The sequence below is a fragment of the Emydura macquarii genome, unplaced genomic scaffold, assembly GCF_026122565.2.
Source record: "Emydura macquarii macquarii isolate MOO-44397 ecotype Brisbane River unplaced genomic scaffold, CSIRO-AGI_Emac_v2 contig_2676, whole genome shotgun sequence".
Taxonomy (NCBI): domain Eukaryota; kingdom Metazoa; phylum Chordata; order Testudines; family Chelidae; genus Emydura; species Emydura macquarii.
In genome coordinates, this window is record NW_027132813.1 from 42,111,394 (window position 1) to 42,130,212 (window position 18,819).

General features: G+C 37.9%; 1 protein-coding gene across 1 annotated transcript in view; it reads left to right on the forward strand.

Annotated features, from left to right (window-relative positions):
* KIF16B (kinesin family member 16B) overlaps window positions 1-18,819 on the forward strand; it is a 224,372-nt gene that overhangs the window by 164,513 nt on the left and 41,040 nt on the right. The window contains exons 23-24 of the mRNA XM_067565282.1: window positions 591-713; window positions 7,833-7,922. Of these exons, the coding sequence (XP_067421383.1) occupies window positions 591-713; window positions 7,833-7,922 (213 nt within the window). The remainder of the gene's footprint in view (window positions 1-590; window positions 714-7,832; window positions 7,923-18,819) is intronic.

Genomic DNA, 18,819 nt, shown 5'->3' on the forward strand with positions numbered 1-18,819 from the left:
TGTCCAGACCATGAACTTTGTAATATTTGACTTTTCTGTGACTTGGAGCTTAAAGGAAATGCTGGGAAACTGTTTTGACAATGGATTAAAGTATTATCTATACTTTTATTGAATAATAAAATGCTTTGGGATTTAAAAATCTAACAAATCTTTATAGGATTGCCCAGATTCCCATAAGCTTTGCATGATGTCTGTAAGTAGGTCTGTTTTTTTAAAAAAAACAAGGTTAATTTCTGGAAGTAAAGTCCTAATTCATATTTTCAAGTAAGGTCAAAACATAAAGTTTAATGTTTTCATTTTAGCTTTTTTCTTCTAAGCTGCAAATGCCTTCAAATACTAAGCAACATTTGAAATGACTTTATCCCAAATTTTTAATGTATATTTAAAAGAAATGAGGGTTTATTTATAAGACGATTACCATTTTTCTTTCAAAGAATTCCTTCATTTTTCTAAGTAATCTTTGCCTTCTTTATGCTCCTTTCTCTACTTCTTTGTCAAAGAACATTTTCTTATTTCTAGCCAATCAAAGTATTTTCCATTTAATGATTCCAGTCTTCCTCTGTTCTTCCTATTTGATATCCACTTGATAGCGGATGGTCTGTCGCTCTCTGGGAGCAAATCCAGATGACCTCAAGGACCCAATTAAAATTAGCATTCCGCGTTATGTCCTTTGTGGGCAGGGAAAAGATGAGCACTATGAGTTTGAGATAAAGGTAAGTGTTTTTTCAATTACCTATCTTTAATGTTTGGGTTTCTTGTACGCATGCTGCTTTGTTATAGCATTACTGTGCAACAGAAAAATGCAAAGATGCCTGTAGTTCACAAGTAAGTTGTTACTAGTTCGCTCTGCCCAGCCATCGGAGTTTAAAAGGCGGAAAACATTCTCACGTTGTGAAATGCAGTTGGTAATAAAGTGTGTAGATATAACTGTCATTACTGAGCCTACCACTGCTCACAGTGGTGTCAAAAGCAGGATAGAAGCCGAGAGAAGTAGACAGCAACCTGAAAGAAAACTGCAAGTTTAAAAAATGTTACACATTAGAAATCTACACAATTATCACAAGGAAATATATTATTACATTCTGCTGGCTGCTGAAGGTTTTGCCAACAGAAAACATTCTGGATTTCTAAGATGACTATCCACGGGATAGAAATGATAACTACGCTAAATATGCAAAACAAACTTTTTTAACTGAAGATGAGCTGTGTGGGACAATGTCTTGACTTGGGCAAGATGTAATCCTTGGTAAATGAGGCTCATACATGTGACCTTAACTATAACTGATATCTCATTGTCAAGGACAAAGAAACATTGTAAATATTATTTTTGAAGATTGTCACTTCCATGTTTTTTCTATTTAAAAAATCCCAGTTTTTACAAATCTTCTTACTCATCAAAGACACACCTTACTGGATACTGTGAGGATGTCTGCATACAGTTCTTAACATATCATACACATAACTTTCAATACAATGTGCAGATCATTTCTGAGTTATTCTCACATTCTACCAGCTGCAAAATTGGTACCTGATCCATCAGGTTAGGGCAGTCAAAGGTGGTCAGAAGTGATGCTGGCCAAATCACTTTCTTGTGTACCATTGGCTATGAAACTGAAGTGCCTTAACCACATCAGTTCAATGAGCCATTGATTTGGGGAAACTTTTTGATTACATGCTACCAAATCATCCCTCTCCCCCTACCTTTTCAAGGATCCTTCTTGCAAGTAACTTCTAAGGAGAAAGTCACTGCCCTTCCACAGGTCAGAACAATAGAAGAGGGTGACATAGCACTGTCAGGAAATGGGAGTCTACTATTGTTATACTCTTATCCCTTTGCTATTGGCATAGTTACAATAATAAATATAATACCTAACAGACCATAGTTGACAACTCTGGTTAGGGCTCCTCAGGGATTAGTACCTGGATGTCCTTTATAATCCATAATCCTTTCCTTATTCAAGGTAGTTAACTATCTCTGCTGTCCTCATTAGTCATGTTCTTCTTTTATTATTTCCTTGGAGGCCACTTCATGCTGTTGCCCAAGCTACTTTTCTTCTACTGACAATTAGGCTCCAAGCCCCACCACACAGTCTTTGTTATATGCCTACAGCTGCCACTGTACAAGGGGCTTAGAAGGCTGCTGCTTCTTTGCTCCTTGGTTCCCTCCCTCTATTCAGCAATCTGGCTGCAGAGCCTTGACACTGCAGTTTACCTATATACTCCTTGCAAGCCTGTAACATCACCTGCAGCTTCAGTTTTTGTCAGCAAAACCTATGCTTTTGCTGGGCGCAATCTGCTCCTCACAAATCTAGCTCTCCGGCCACCTCTGGCCACTGCTGAATCCCAGAGAGTCCTTGGATAGACCCTTTTAAAAGCATTTTTGCCCCCATCCCCATCTTGTTTACCCATAATAGGCACTAGGTTTGCTCTTCCCCTTCCTGCTGAGCTGTAAATCTGGTTGGTGGAAGGAGAAAAGTGATGCATCAGAACTGGCAGTCCCAGGATTCTGTGTGAGGTAGTATCCAAAAGTCCCATTTAGGATCAGAGTCCCCTATGCCTGGCACTGTACAGACATACAGGACGACACTGGATACAGAGCTGGGCAGTAAGAATTGTTAGATTGAAAGATTGAGGAGACCTTAAACTTAAACTGAAACATTTTCATGCAGAAGGGAAATGAAAAGGGACAGAATAATCAAAATAATATACAAAATAATGAACGACGGAAAGAAGGTAAATTGAGTGCTCTTATTGGCTTCTTATCATCCTGTAAGAAAGGAGATGTTAAATGAAATGGCAAGAGAGACACTGTGGAATCTCTGGGACTCAGTCCTTAAACCAGTTAACTTCTAGCCAGACTAGTTTATCATCAAGACAAAGCATTATTTTCTCGTGCAGGATGGCTTAACACCTTCTCCATCCATAGGGCCGCCTTAGTGTTTTGAAGTGGACCTCCATTCTCATTGTTAGCTAACTCTAGTCCATCACGCTGAAACCATTTCATACACGACCTACCTTATGATTTTGAGGAGGTCCAATGAGAAGACTTGTTGGAGAGACCCCACATTGAATTGATTCATTTTATGTAAAAGAGAGACTCCTTAGGTCAGCCCCAGCCTCTTCTGCAGCAGGAGAGGTGAAGTCCATCTACTTACCCTGATGGGTGGTGGTAGTTAACAGTAATATCTTTCCTACACCGTGCTAATGGATAGTTTTCCATATAAACTCCCATCTGCCAGGCAGTTTTGTATGCATTCCTTAGAGAATCCAAAATAGCCAGTCATGTTAATATAAGTGGTGAAAATAAGGTATTCGATTACTTGAATGACTTGACCAAAGCCTCAGAGCGTGTTTGTATCAGGGCAGGGATTGGAATGTAAGAGTCACTTGCTCTCAATCCATGCCTACTTTCATGCTATTGTACTGCCCATGGTTGTTGCCAGAAGCCACAATGGATGTTCAGCAAAGAAGCCTGTTCTAGAGGCAGGCAATTGGCCAGCATCCAAGAGGAAGCCTGTGATGGATATAATGCCATTGGTAGCAGCCATATGTCACCATTCATCCACAGACTCTTTTGGATTCCCTCAATGACTCCCTTCAGGCATGGATTTTACTGACCCCAAAAGACAACTCTAAAGATTAGTATGAGGCAGAAGGGCGATTATTAACCTCTAATTTTTAGGGAGAATATCGCACATTCACTCTCAGCCTCCTATATACAATAAATGTAAATACATTTTTAAAAGATCCTCAGTTCATTTTAAAATTCTTTACTCGATGTTTTAATCAAAACCTCTTCCAAGAAAAAGATCAGTGTAAATCTAGGTAAAATTTTAGGACCGCTGAATTTTAGATCTTCAGATGCTGTGTTCATAGACTGTGGCAGAAGCAAAAATGCAAGCAAGGTTTCCAGCTTTTCCCATCACTGGATCAAAAATCTATTGAGCACAAGGCCAAATGAGTCACCTATCCTACCATGTTAAAGTCCCATTCGATGAGTGCCATAGCTAATGTCATTGGAAGAGGTGGAATCTCTTTCCATCGAAAAGATCTGCAGAGTGGCTATCTGGAACACTCCTTCACTTACCATCATTTGGACCTCTGGGCTGATGCTCCTTGTGGACTTAAAGTCTTAACGCTTGATTTTATGTTGGAAAAATTACTGTAAAATAGCATCAAAACTTAGTAATAATAATTCTGAATATGATAAATGAGCCAGAGAAAAATTCAGCTCACTCATTTACAACTGATCTGGTTCTGCAATACTAGGGAGTAAGTATAGTATAACTTAATTTTGTAGCTAGAGCTTGCGGAAGTTACTTTCAAGGAGCACTACTGGTGAGTTAAGGAACTGTTAATTTTCACAGTGACAGTAACTACACTATAATTTCACAAAAATAATTCAATAAGCAATGCTTTCTCTTACCTTTTTGTCTCCTTTTCTATTGGCTTCAGGATAGGACACATTTTTTTATTGCTTTTTTTAGTGTGTGGTGTTTTTGTGTCTAAAAAAGGACAATGACTACAGTTCTCTTGTGAGTGCCTCAGTAGGAAATCAGGATAAAATGTTGATTAGACCATTTACCCTTGCAGTCACCAAGCAGAAGAAAAGTTCAGCAGTCCACATTGTCAGATCCTCTTTGCATAAACCTAATTTTCAGGTAGTAAATAACCCTGTTTAATCTTGAGCAAAAATAGAACTGCAGTTTTGGACTACTGAATGAAATATTCATTTATTAGTTTCTGAAATAAAGTCAAAAATATATTTAACTAGATAGACTATAAGGGCTCCAAAACTAGCTGCTGTTTTCCATATAAATCCATATTTAGTATTGCACTTAGTGTCACAATGATAATAAAAATGTCTCAAAATATTATGAAAAAATACATTATGTGTAATCCTCTATATATGGATATTGATGATATCAAAGTGTTTTAAAATAAACTGGCAGAAAACACCATACAATTTTAAAAAGCACCATTGAGAGTTAGGAACCTAAATCCCATTCTGCAGGATATTTTGAAAGTTTTGAAAGCATTTTGAAAGTTTTACCCAGAGCTTCTAACAGTCCGTATGTTTCAGAAATAAAATAGATTTTTGAACTGCAGCAGCATAAAAATCACCTGCCCAGTCCTGCCCAAATTAATTTTATGTGCTACTGCACTAGGGAAGGATATGTAAATTTTCTTGGCTGTGTAGCCCTGGAAGTTACGCTCTCACTACAGCAATTCAACTTCCATAAAAGTAAATGACTCCATTGACTACACTGGTTGGATCAGACCCTCTGTAGTGGCTGTAGAAAGTTATATTAGGTTTTCCACGACCACCCTCTGTGCGTGTGTGTAGTGTGAGTCTGCCCTATCCTAACATCCAGTAGGATTATGGAGCTTTTAGCAATAATATTAGGATCTTACTAAATATTGAAATTGAACCACCTAAAATCTCCGCATTGAGGGTGTGGGGAGAGTATCTTTGCTTGGTGGTAGAACACCAACTAATCAATGAGGAATTTTAAAATAGCAACGGTTTGAAGTTTTTTTTACTTTCTCTGGCTGCTGGGTTATCACTAGAGAAAGGGGTCATGTGACTTAGACCAATCCCCCCAACCCTTCCCACCAAAGAATCATTGAAGATAATGCCTTCATTTTTAAAACAACGTTGGAACATAACTTCTGAATTTTGCCTTCTACTTACCTCAACTTAGTCTAGCATCAAGCAAGGTAGGTAATACCTTGATAAAGTCTCAAAGGATGGAGGTGCAAAATAATAATTGGGATTTGGTGTCATCTGGTGGCAGTTTGATTTGTGTAGTTCTGTGTTTCCCTGGAGCCTATGCAGTTCTCAGATGCAGAGCAAGATACATTGACAGGCATTTTTGGCAGCTTGACATCAGTGCTCTTCCACAGGTGTGTGGTCCAGAGGGCCATGAACGCTTTGGGCCTGCTTAGACCTTTTTTTCCATTGAAACTTAGAAAAAGGGTAGAAGTCATTTCTGGATTGAGAACTTGTAAGCTTTAGAATGTCAGCCCTGAGAGAAATTTTACTGCTCAGTTATAATCCCTGAAATATGTAATTCAAATAAACAGTGAAATGATCTGAACATTATAGCTACTCAAACATTATTACCCCATGTGTCATTTTTGCATTGTAAATGATATCCTATTATAGTCTAACATTCGCTTAGGTACTTAGAGTGAAGTCCTCATCTAGGTAAATTATAAACCATTTTGTCCGAAAGATTAACATTATTCAGTATAGCAACTGCTTGTTGAATCTTCAGTCAGTCTTTACAGTTTGAAATAAATATATACTGTAAGTGCATTCAGATAATTCTTAAAGCCGTGAGACATTTTTTTTTAAAAAAATGGAGAGATGCAATTGGATTGAATTATTTATAAGGAAATACAATACATCATGCAGAAATGTTTATTATGTTTAGGTAGCATTTGATCATATTTGTGACATGAAAGACGGATTTTGTCAAAAAACTATTCAAAGAAGGAAATGGTAATGAATTTGCTTATTAAAGACTTAAAGTAGTAGAAAACCCACATTCTTAACTTTGATAAAAAGAACAGAATATTTTGAGATCAATTTGTTACATAGCCTTATTTTTTCTAGTTCCTAGATTACACATTGCACATTTATTTTTCCTTTCCCAAAGTTTTAGCACTATGTAATTCCAGTGTTGTATGCACCTCAAGAGGGAATGAAAATATCATAATTTATATGTTATTAATGAGTTAGCTGTGACCAAATAAGGAACTCATACACAAGCTCCTTCTGGTTTTGCTGTGCCAAGTTCTTTTCACCCTGCCCTATTATTCCATTTTGTCTGCTTTTCTCTAATGCTGTAACTTCACTATATGATCAATAATGACAAGTAGTTATTTTAGATTTACTCTGGGGCTAAAAGCCAAACCCAGTTTTTTCTGGAATTAAATTTTTTTGAAATGCTTATCTTTGCCCTCCATTCATAAAATCACAAGTTCTAGTGCTATACCTCTTATTTATCACTTTTATAGATTTCATTTAATGCCAGGTGTGTATATATGTTAACAATTTGAAATGGCTATCATTTCTACTAATTTCAGAGAATGAAAAACTCACTTTATGTCAAGAAGTTCTCAGTTCAAACAGGGAGTTCAGGTATTCCCAGTTGCATAGTATAGGTTGTGCCACCCTTAGTGACACTGATAAATACCTGTTCAAAGAGTTATCATGTTGGCTTCAGTTAAACTAATCATGTGAATAAGGATGCTACAGAGCCCATTGCAGTTTGAAGAAATATATTCAACAGAACCCTAGAAAATTACATGACTGTTACAATGCAGCTTACAAATGTTAAATACACTCATGTAATAATTTACAGTTTGTGCGTAATGGATATATATATATAGACACAAAACCCGTGCTGTATGCTATGGTATAATGGAATACTCCATTCATTATTTTGAATGATGATTTTGGTATCTAAAGGCACCATAACTACACAGTAAATGGTTTTGTGGGTTTTGAGGGGTATTTTCACATTCGTACCAGTTTGTGAAGCCACTGTGGAATATGCAATAAAAGTGTTCAGTTTCTGTTAATGAATAAATATGACTAAAGATTTCTTGGCTGTGCAATTAAGCAACTAATTTTGTCATTTAGAAGCCAGTTGTGCTTTTTTTCAATACATTCTGCCACTGTAACAAATGAAAAATTAAACTTATCAAAATATGTAGTGTTACATATGGGAACTAAATGTTACCTGCTTTATATAGTAACTCTGTTTGCTGCATTCTTTTTAATGACCAACTATTTTTTGTTTTTGTTTCCTGGTGAATAGATAACAGTCCTGGATGAGACCTGGACAGTATTCAGGCGATACAGTCGTTTTCGAGAAATGCATAAAACTTTAAAGTTAAAATACCCAGAGGTAAGTCTCTTCTCTTGAGGGATAGAGTGGAAGTGAGGCTTGAAAAGAAAGAGGCTTTCCAAAGATACATGCAGTCCAAAAACCTCATTCTCAGATCTGTGCTCCTTGCATAGGACTTGCAGGCCCCTGCAGTAATTATAAATTCCAAAGTTACTGTGTCCAGCAAGATAATCATTGCATTGTCAGCAAACCATGTTGTCTCTAACCATTAATTCCTTTCTTATGACTGACTGGAGGAGCTCCCCGGAGGTTGCTGTGCTCTACTCTGCAGTTCACTGCAATCTACCTGTTGTCCCCTGGAGTCATCTTAACAACTTGTTCTTTAGCTATCCTTTTTTAATAGTGCCTTCCAGGTTGCTGTAAAATGTAAGATTGGTCTTTCTGGACACCTCAGAGGTTTTGAGTACTGAGACTTCGTTGAGGTGTAATTTCTCACAGCACCTTAATTCACTGAACTGTGCGTTATAACATTCTAGTCTTCACTCTTAACATTTGATTTTTGAATTTTATTGCCCCCTTCCTCTTTTGTATTGGATGTCATAGAAAAAGCATTCCAGCAGCTTCAATAAGTATTTTTGGGTGAGGCACATCAAATATGCCTGGCTAATTGCAGGGTGGACCATGCCATAGAAATTACTCTGGGCTTGCCAGGTCCTGGGATGAGTTCCAGAAGGCTCTCCTTCCCTCCCCTGGCATTTCCTGTTAAATAGAAGAATTAAGTAGTTTGGAAGGCTTTGAGGCTAAAAGTCTAAAATAGATCTGGATAGGAACACACATTTTCTATTTTGCAGGAATTTCCATAATTTCAAAAACAAATTGTTCCCTCCCCCAAGTGAAATTTTCCAAAAAATGTAATTCCTAAAAATCTAGTTTTGACTTATTTTATATTATAGTGTACAATATAAAATTAAAATGATTGAAATGAAAATTCATTTCAAAATAGAAAATCAAAATGTTCCCGTTTCAATCTTATCAAAATGCTATTTTGCAATTTCTAAATGAAATTTTGTTGAGTTTTAAAAGTTTAGCAGCAATGTCATTTTTGACAAATCTGTATTTTCCAATAGAAAAAAGTTCCATACAAAAATTTCAAAACAGTTCTATTCTCAAGTCAGATACCTGACTTTATGCGTTGACTCCAGTGTCAGCCACGTCTGTGTGAGTGCAGGTTTGATGTGATAGGTCCTAGATTTATACACCGTACCCTCAAAGAATCCAGCTTCATAGACTATTACAGTGTTACAGTAGGCGTTAAAGTTATTTCTGGCGCCGATTACCTGATAGGAAAACAACACTATCACAGATAAGCTCTTCTGATAGACACAACTGTTGATCCTTTCACCAGGGGATAGTAGATGAGATATTCACCATTCCTGTGAATGCCAGAATGCAAATCACCGTATAAAGACTTGATTAGAGATGGATGCTTATTAAAAATAGATTCTGAAAGTTCATACGTGACTTTCTCCGGTATCTCTAGTCGCAAAAGTTTTGAACAAGCTCAGGAGAGGAACTGTTAGGACAATCTAACGACATCCTGTTGCCTGACACAAATGCAGTTGTCAGTCCTGTTATTGATGGTAGTGTCAGGTTCCATTATATTGAGGGTATGTCTATGCTGACAGCGGCAAAGTTGCTGCCATCAGATCGACCTATCTGGATTGATTGAGCGGTCAGTGAAGACCCGCTCAATCAATTCAGAAGTCAATGCTGGTAAACCATCCCCTCAAGTGGACAGTTCCCATCGGCGCAGTGCAGTGAAGACACTGCGCAGAAGGGAAGCACAGCAGTCGACGGGAGGTATGCAAGCTACTCTGTGTAGCTTGTGTAACTCCCGTCGACTGCCACCGAATCACCAGGTCAGTGTAGACCAGGGCTGAGTCTTGCTGTATCTCACCACACCAAACCAGATCCCCCTATCTCAATCTCAGCCTGGGATCCCCATTGCCTGGCATGCCTCTTGAAAGAGTGGAGATGCAAGGTTTGGTGTCTCCAGATTGGTGTTTTAAGTCCTCTTAGCTGCTCAAAAGATCTACCAGCCAGGCCTCCACTTGTAAACAGAAAGGACCTATGCAAATCCATCTATATGCACATCCCCACTTCACCCCAAAACAATCCTCCTGCTTGAATAGTCATCATCTGAGTCTGGGTTACAGACATCTTCCTGGTCATTACGTTCCATAGTCTTGCTTTGACGGCTGTCTTCTCTGCAGTGTATAATGATCAGGTTTAGGAAGAGCATATTGCTCTTAAAACACCTGTTAAAAAGACCCTTGTGTCATGCAGATTTATTGTGACCTTTTAGACTGAGATGCGACCTCCTTTTTGAACCACGCTCTTGAAGATTTGCAGGGATGAGAAATGGCATTCTCTGCACATCATTGTTTGAACACTGCCTCAGCAGAAATCAAAGTCAGGCTTGTTGGTGTTACAGAACCTATTTCTGGTTTAGAAGTACCCCATCTCTCTCTCCTCCCCATTTCTCATTTCTACCTCCTAATTTTGCTGTACATATTTTTAAGCTATGTTAGTTCTCGCTCTCCTATACTTTAAACAGAATTTAACATATGTTTTCCCTTGCAGTCTGTCTTTACTGTCTGTTGCAATATTATTGTATCATTGTACTTATATATTGTTGTAAAATGGAACTTAGAGTAGGAATCTATTGCAACACGTATCTTTGGACAAGAGATAATCGCTTATCTGTAGCTAATGTTATCTGAAGAGGTATAACCAGAATTGACCACCACTTACCTGCCCTCAGGGTGGAACATTGCATAATACTTTAGTTATTATTTTTCCAAATTTCCACTTTTTGCATCAAAAGCAGTGATAATTGAAAGCACTAGGTGTCATTGCAACTCCACTACAGCATTGGCAAGCGATGCCCCCTGCTGGAGTTTGTAGCTTAGGACTTTAAGCTTTGTGAGTTTCCTACCAGTACTGAGCTAGAAGCACAGTCTCAGATGTGATGTATTACAACTATATCTCTTCCAACAACAATAATTACAGGTAAGTAATTATCGCTTCTCCAGTCAAGAATATATGTTTGAAATAGAAAGCAATTTTCCTCTTCTCTCTAGCCCCCTCTCTTCCTCATATTTTACAAGGTCAATATACTGAACGCTGGTTTGTTGTTGACAGACTTTCCATTTTGATACACATAGCTAGTAAATTTTTTGGGACTGGTCTAAGGTTTGTTTTATTTATGAAATATTTGTTTAACCATGCAGATGACGATAATAGAAACTGACTTACATGTTTTACTTGTTCCCTTCTTAACTATTTTCATTGACTGGCAGTCAAAGTATAATAGTCATTGCCATAACTCATGGGACTTGATATTTTTCTAAAATATGAGATATTTTCTTAAAGCAGCATATTAATAGTTTGGTTTAAAATATAATGTATTTAAGAGAAAATGTATAATCACATTTAGTTCTAAATGATGGCACTATAACTTTTGTCAATATGATCTTTTTTTATACTTATTTAGTTACCAAGGTGACAGATTGTTTCCATTTGTATATAGCCATAGATAAATTTCTAGATGTTAACATTCCTTAGGGCAGGAACCATGTCTTCTTGTGTGTTTTTTTTTTTGTTTTGTTTTGTTTTTTATAACAGTTAACACAGTGGGCACCCAATTCTATCTTGCAGCCTTCAGGACTACAAATAATAACAGACCAATTTGTGGGTAAAAGAGGGGGTTGTTAACATCTACACTTGATTTCTAGTTATCCACATGTCCACAAACTGCACTGTATATCTTTTGTCAAACATGCCTATTTATGGAGGGGGGAAGGGGAGAAAATAAATTAAACCTATTTACCAAATCATAAAGAACATGAGGCAGCCAGAATGGACTGTGGGATTTTTTTTTTATTTTGTTTTCAGGAATAGCACTGCTTACATTAAATAGGTAAGTTCTGTGTGGTCTCCAATATTTTACCTTTATTTAAAATGCCTTTTGAATTATACTTCTTTCATATTTAATTTGCAATGTGAAAAGGAGCTCTGTCTATTTAATTGAAATTCACCCTGAAATTCCTGCTGATCATTCATTGACTTAAGTTGTCACTGAATTATTATACAAATGCTTAAATTTAAAATTTGGAAAAGTTGCATCATGAATTATTCCAAATAAATTCAATCCCAAAAAGCAGCTCCCTAAACATTTGAGTTAAACTATTTCATGTAGTTCTCCTTCCAACCCTAAATTTTGTATTAAAAATACAGAAAATATTGTGTACATGTTTAATGTATACAGTGCCCTGCTTTTGGAAGTGAACTTTACAACTCATTAGTTTCTCTGCTTGAATTACTACATCAGTATTTTAATCATTTGCTGATCTTGCATTTTGTGTTTACTGTCAGAGAATTCCAAAAAGGAATGTAGTGAAAAACTGATTTATTGGAAAGGTAAAAAAAAAAAAGTCTTAATATTTCAGAAAGAGGAACTGCTTAATGTCCTACAGGCTCATAATATTCTGTATATTATTTTACTTAGCAGCACATTTAAAATTAGGTTAATAAATGGCTTTGGATAACTAATTGAATTTATGTAATTGAAATGCGTTGCATGGCAATTTTAAAAGACTAAAGTGGCATACACCAGTGTGAGATTTTAAACGCTACAGGCAGTACTGTACTTTGGTGTTAATGGTGTGTATTTTATAAAGTCTGCATAACAGTCATGTAGACAGTCTCAGGATTTTTTCTTACGTTGCTAGTTTGCTAATGATTCTATAATCACCTTTGGAATTTTAATCCAGACAATACTTGGCTTTCAGATATAGCAGCACTTGTAATTAAAGTGGTTTTGTTGTTTGTCTTTTGACAGAGAAAACTGACAACCAGGGACCTTAGTTGAGAAGCAAGAACTTTCAGAGCAGGATTCTTTTTTAAAGCAGTCCTTTTTATATAGTGCTAGATAATGTTTTTACAATTTCCCCCAAGTAATGGGTAGTGCAGAAAAAGATTCCTTTCCTGCTCGCCACCTTGCTTCAGACAGGCAGATTACTGGAGTAGTAATCCCCTTTTCTGGCAAAACAGACCATCTCATTGGGGTGGCAGAGCTTACTTTCTCTCTGGTGCTGAAAAAAACAGGTGGGTGGGATGTGAGCACAGAAGGACATGTAATAAGTCCCTTTTTCTCTCTCCATGCCTGAACCCAAGGTCTGGGTGTCCATTCATGGGTGTCCATGTTGGGATCTTTCCTCCCACTTCTGTCCCTGTTTACAGGTATGATCTGTTCTATGGTTATCAGTGGCCAACGACTGTACTTTTTGTATTTTTTGTTGATGTAGGCTTTGCTCAAGGAGGGACATTGTCAATCTTCTTCTGGGACTTTCTTTGCTCTCTGTACCTCTAAACATTATTCAGGGAAGCACTGGATGGTTGAATTGATGGTTTTCTTATTCCTGCTAATGTGCTGCTTTCAAAATATGCAGGAGCCAGTAAAAATATTAAATACCTATTTTAATTGAAATGTAAGGACACGAGGTATGCAGGCAGGAGCACTCCGCTAATAAAGCTATTCACTTTCAGCTTGGTGGGTGTGAAATAATAATAAAAGGCCAATCAATTATATATTTATATGATTCCTATGTTGTTTCTTCACCTGGAACTTGGGAACTGTCTATTCCCTACAATATTTTTATAGCTTCATCTTCTAATGTGCAATAGTAGAGAATGTTCATGCACCAAAATGACTGTTTCTTCTATATTTCTGAATCATTTTGTGCAGTGATTAAGCTAGCCCTTCCCCTCTCTTTTTCCCCACTCAGCCTGTCTTTATACTTTTGCATAACTGGTTGACTATAGGATATCCAGGGCTAAAGGAGCAGAGTGCATAGTATAAACTTGTACCTTCAGGAGATGCCTGAGTAGCATGTGATCCCTTTATTCCATCCAGGCCCATGAATTGGCTGGGATGTACTGCACAATCGCAGAACATTCTACGAATAAGTCTACTGAACCCTGGGTAATTGGAGTTGGGCACCATTATTTTAGGGGTACCCTGTAGAGGCTATGGAATTTCAAAGTGCATTATGTCTCAAACAATAAAGGCTGCATTTTACAACCGCCAGGAAAGTGTTTCTGCAATAATGGTATTGTCAATGTTTTATCAATCTAACCTTCTAGAGGAAAGACACTTTCAGAAGTATAAATAATAGTCATATGTTCCTGGAGTACCACCTCTTCATTTTTGAGGTCAATAACCTCCACTAACAGAAGTCTTTGTCTGACAGATTGTGTTGTTGTTTGACAGGACCTAAGGTCATTGCCAACTGTGGTTGTTAATAGGGCTTTCTCAACTTGTTTTCTATGCTTATAAAAATTATTTTTGACTCTGAGCAGAAAATGTTTCTCAAGGAGCTCAGAGGTACTGATACACAGATGTAGAACTTAGTTTATATCCCGATACGTCAAGGAAAACAATCAAATTATTTGATTCATATTAAATTGAGAATCTACATGCCATGAAATTATTATTCCATAATTTTTTCCCTCAAGCATTTTGTGTACTAGTGAAGCCCCCCTCTCCTTTTTTCAGAACCACACATTATACATGATCACTTAGCTTTATTCATACCTTTGATATTAACTCATAAAAAGAATAGGTTTTTTTCTAAGTATCCTGGAAGTGAGTTGTAAGACCAGTCTCAAAACTTCTTCAGGGAGATATATAAATTATTATATTTATGATATCAGAATATAATAAATAAACCTGAAGATGCATGAACTACTCACTCAAGCAACACTGTGATCTTACTGTTTTCATCTTTGTCATCCTGAGCTCTCCTTATGTGACATCTCCTTTTGTTAACTTACATTGTTAGTTCACCAGGGCAGGGATTCTCTTGTGTTGTATAGTGCCATGTATATTTATGGTTATAGGCCAGTAATACATGCAAGAAATCTTTCTCCCCATGATGTACTGTCACAGTTGTGGTCAGCAGTGCTGCCTGAGCTGACACTCCATTATTCAAGAGAGGGGGTGGCTGGCAGGTTTGTCCGCTTGAGCCTTGGACTTTTGGAAATTACTTCTTCCCTGGTCCATAACAGCCTGAGTTGAGCCTTAGGGCACATTGCAAAAACCTCTCTTTCTCCCCTGCCGATGAGGAGGTGAGTGTCAGGGAGACTGGGTAATAATGGTGAGAGGTTTGTGTGAGATTAAATTTTGCTTGTATTGCTGCTGGATTATTTTAATTGAGCGAGGGTAACTGACTTGCCTGTTGGTTGGTTGGTGTATTTTAAAAAAATGGTTAGGGATACCCAGAGCACAGGATGGTTACTGTCTTATTGAGTAAAAAATCCAAACAAATGAATGAACCCTGGTTAGAAAATTGTATACCTGTGCACTGTGCATCCAAACCAATGTCACCCCCTGGCCCCACGTTCAATTGAAGGGTGAGTGTCACAGAATTCACTCCCTTCTGGTGGTGCCACCTGCTGGCCATCCTGGGGATTAGCTCCAGCCAGGCATTGTGCCCTCCCCTGCGTCTCTTCTGTCGTCCTCTTGCCCTGTGGACCCCTCTCACTCCAGGAACTTACAGCCTTTTTTTCATGACTCGGCCCTCTGTCTGGGTCATCATTTGAGTTCCTGCCTTCTAGGGTATCAAAGTCCTTCTTGGCAAATGTGCTCAGGCAGTCTTCCTGCTCAGTGCCCTGCTTGTGCCACTTTGACAGTGACTGGTAGTGGGAACCCAGGCCCACCCTCTACTCTGGGTCCCAGCTCAGAGGCCCTCTCATCAGCAGCCAAGATTTGACCTACCCTGTACCTTGCTGCTCTTCTCCTGAGCCTTGCCTACTTCTCTGGCTCTCCCCATTCTCTGAGCTTGCCAAGCCACACTCCCTTCTCCCAGGAAGTGACCGAAGTCTCCCTCCCTCCCACTTCTTCTGTCGCCAACGTCCTGGCTTATACAGGCCCTGCCTGTACCTGCCCGATGAGCATGTTCTATTTAAATCCCTGCTCACTATCTCCTTCTCCAGGTGCAGCCTGGGCAGTTAATTGGCCATTTTAACCCTTCCAGGCCTTGTGTGGGGTGAATACCCCATCACAGTGACCTTGACCGAATGGCAAGGAGTGTGTGTGCGTGTGTGTGTGTGTGTGCGTGTGCGCGCACTTGCGCACAGGGGATGTGAGCACAAGCTTAACAAGATGCAGACTCACCCTGTTCCTCTCCAGGCCCATTCCCTTGGGTTGGGGGACTAGGCTGTCTGACTTGGCTTTTGCACGGGGGAAAAAATTAAACACCTCTTCTGCGTTTTTTCAAAAGCCTCTTGCTCCTTTTTCTGTTGGAACCTTAAATATTCCATTTTCTAACTTTCTAATTTTTAACTATGCAATTGTAGTTTCATTCACTGTTTTTTGTATTTAATCTCCTGGTATTATTTAGTAGAAAAAGAAATAACCTTGTGCTACTTAGCTTGCAGAGCTTTTAAACCCATTTCCAAGCAGCTATTGAGCTTGTGGAGTTTATAAACTGCTTTGCCAGCAGAACGTGAAAGCTCTTAGCTTTGGAGGTATTGAGATTGAGGCTCTGTTGGTTTTGCCTTTGTAGTGTGTAAATTACTGGCATCAGTAAACGCACATTTAACTGTGCTGGCACATGTAGCATGAGCATTTTAAGTGCACTAATGTAGATATTGGATGTTTTTACTGTAGTGTGTGAAAGAGGCGTAAAACACAATGCTTAAATTATTTAAATTAAAGATTTGTCAAATATTTCTAATGATTTTGTTTGAAATGTGGCGTTTAGGCAAAAGTCCTGATCCTGCAATAAGCTCAGTGTAGGATTGGGGTCTTAGTCAGCAAATGTTAGGCTTTAACTCTGTACTACTGATTTGTGAAGATTAGTTTTGTCCTCATATGGATCTTTTTGTCCTCATAGATCATTTTAAGAGCAGCCAACCTAATGTCAATTAGTTTTCATTGCAGAACATTTTCAAAAACACCTAGGTGATTAAAGATCCTAATCCCATTGCTGGTTTTGATAGCTTTGCCCAGTGACAATCAAAATAAATTCTAACATATTCATTTTTATTGACACTTTTAAAGAATGCTCCTTAATAAGAACAGTGTACTTCAATTGTTTTAGCAATTGAAAATGTGTATTTTTATGTCATTGCCCTCTGACTCAGAGAAATAAAGGGATTTTGTTCCATTCCCCAAATTATATGTATATTCATCTAAAGGCAGAGAGTGGAATTGCAGAGAATGTTGCAGAAAATTTAGTGAGAGAACACCAGGTTGGAATGGAAACTGCAGCATTAACTATAATGCATGTGACCAACAAACATTATAATACATATAAAGGTCCCCTTGGCAGTGTGATTATGTGAAACAAAGAAAAGCATTAAGAAGATGGTATATGAAATATAGTTCATACAAGGATGAATTACTTAATTTTAATTTTCCTGTTTAGCCCCTTACTTTTCTTAGTGATGCCATTTTCCACAAATATTGAAAGCAAAATAATAAGACGTATTCTTAAAAATGTCTATAAACATTAAAATACTTTTATAAGAGCATATTATTATAGTAATCACGTTTGTTCAGCACAAATTACAATAATTACAGTATATATAATTTTCCATTTATATTCATATCTCATTCAGGTACTAGTGAGGAATGCTTTGTAACAAAACAAAACAAAAAAAACATACGCACTTTTCCAACCCAAACACCTTAATTATGTTACGCTTTGAGAATTCTACAGGCAAGTGACTCTCCTTTCTTGTACTGCATAGAACAAAGTTTATTAGAATTGAGAAAATAACTGATTTTTCAGTTCCAGGGGCCATTTTATTTTGAGTTTTTTTTCATTTTGAGTCAGTCATTTTTGGGTGGTTTTTTCACCCTCTTTATGGGTTTTTTTAAATTAGGCAAATTTCAAAACATAGCACTGTTTTGTAACATAAGATTAAATGAAACATGTTTAGTTTTTTCTTTTTTTCAACCAAAGCAATTCATTGCATTTGACTTGAGTTCACAAATTGTTTCGGAGCCCATCCCCCCCCATACATTTTTTTGCGAAAATGCTATTTGCTGAAAAAAATGTACACAGTTCTAGTTTACGTGCTCCTCCCAGATTATCTTTTAGTTTGAGTTACCTGAGGAGCTAAATAAATAGGTCTGTAACTGCTCCACATTGCATTACCATCCTCATGCTCTGTCGAGTGGATGTATAGAGCTGCTCAGAGAAACGCTCTCAGTTTGTTCTCATCCGTACGTCGGCCTGAGACTTACTACCTAGTGTGCTTGCGTTGAGCTTAGTTTATAGTTTAGACTTTGCTGATTAGTTTAGTTTACTTATTTTCTATTGTTTTTAACTTAGTTTTAATTTTACATCATCTTAAGGGGTTTTCTTTAACACACCCCCTTTTTCCCGCCTCCCCCTCTGATGGGCTATCTTTGGGGGTCGTCAGCACTGGGGTATGCTGGGATTCAACCACTGCCTCATCTGCAGAGAATCTATCCCAGTTAGCAACAGACATTTCTCGTGCCTCTGCTGTCTGGGAGACACACATATAACAACAAAGTGTAAGATCTGTTTATCTTTTAAAAGCAGATCTCAAAAAATAGATAGCTGGTATGTAGCTTATTAGTATCCCTAGTATAGTTAGACTTAGTGTTTGTTAATTGTTGTTTAAGTTTTCTTTGGTGATGCCCCCACCAATGTTTAACATTGTCTGTCGTGGGGTGAGAGGGGACCAATCCCTATATGCAGTGCTTGCTGTGTCTAGGCAAAGCCCACATCAAGAAGCGGTGTTTGATTTGCAGATCTGAAATGGAATCAAATGTTGAGATAACTTCGTCTGACGCAGCACCTGCTCAAACAGGTCACGTGGCCTGCACCGAGGCCCTCGTCAGATCGGAGGTCACCCT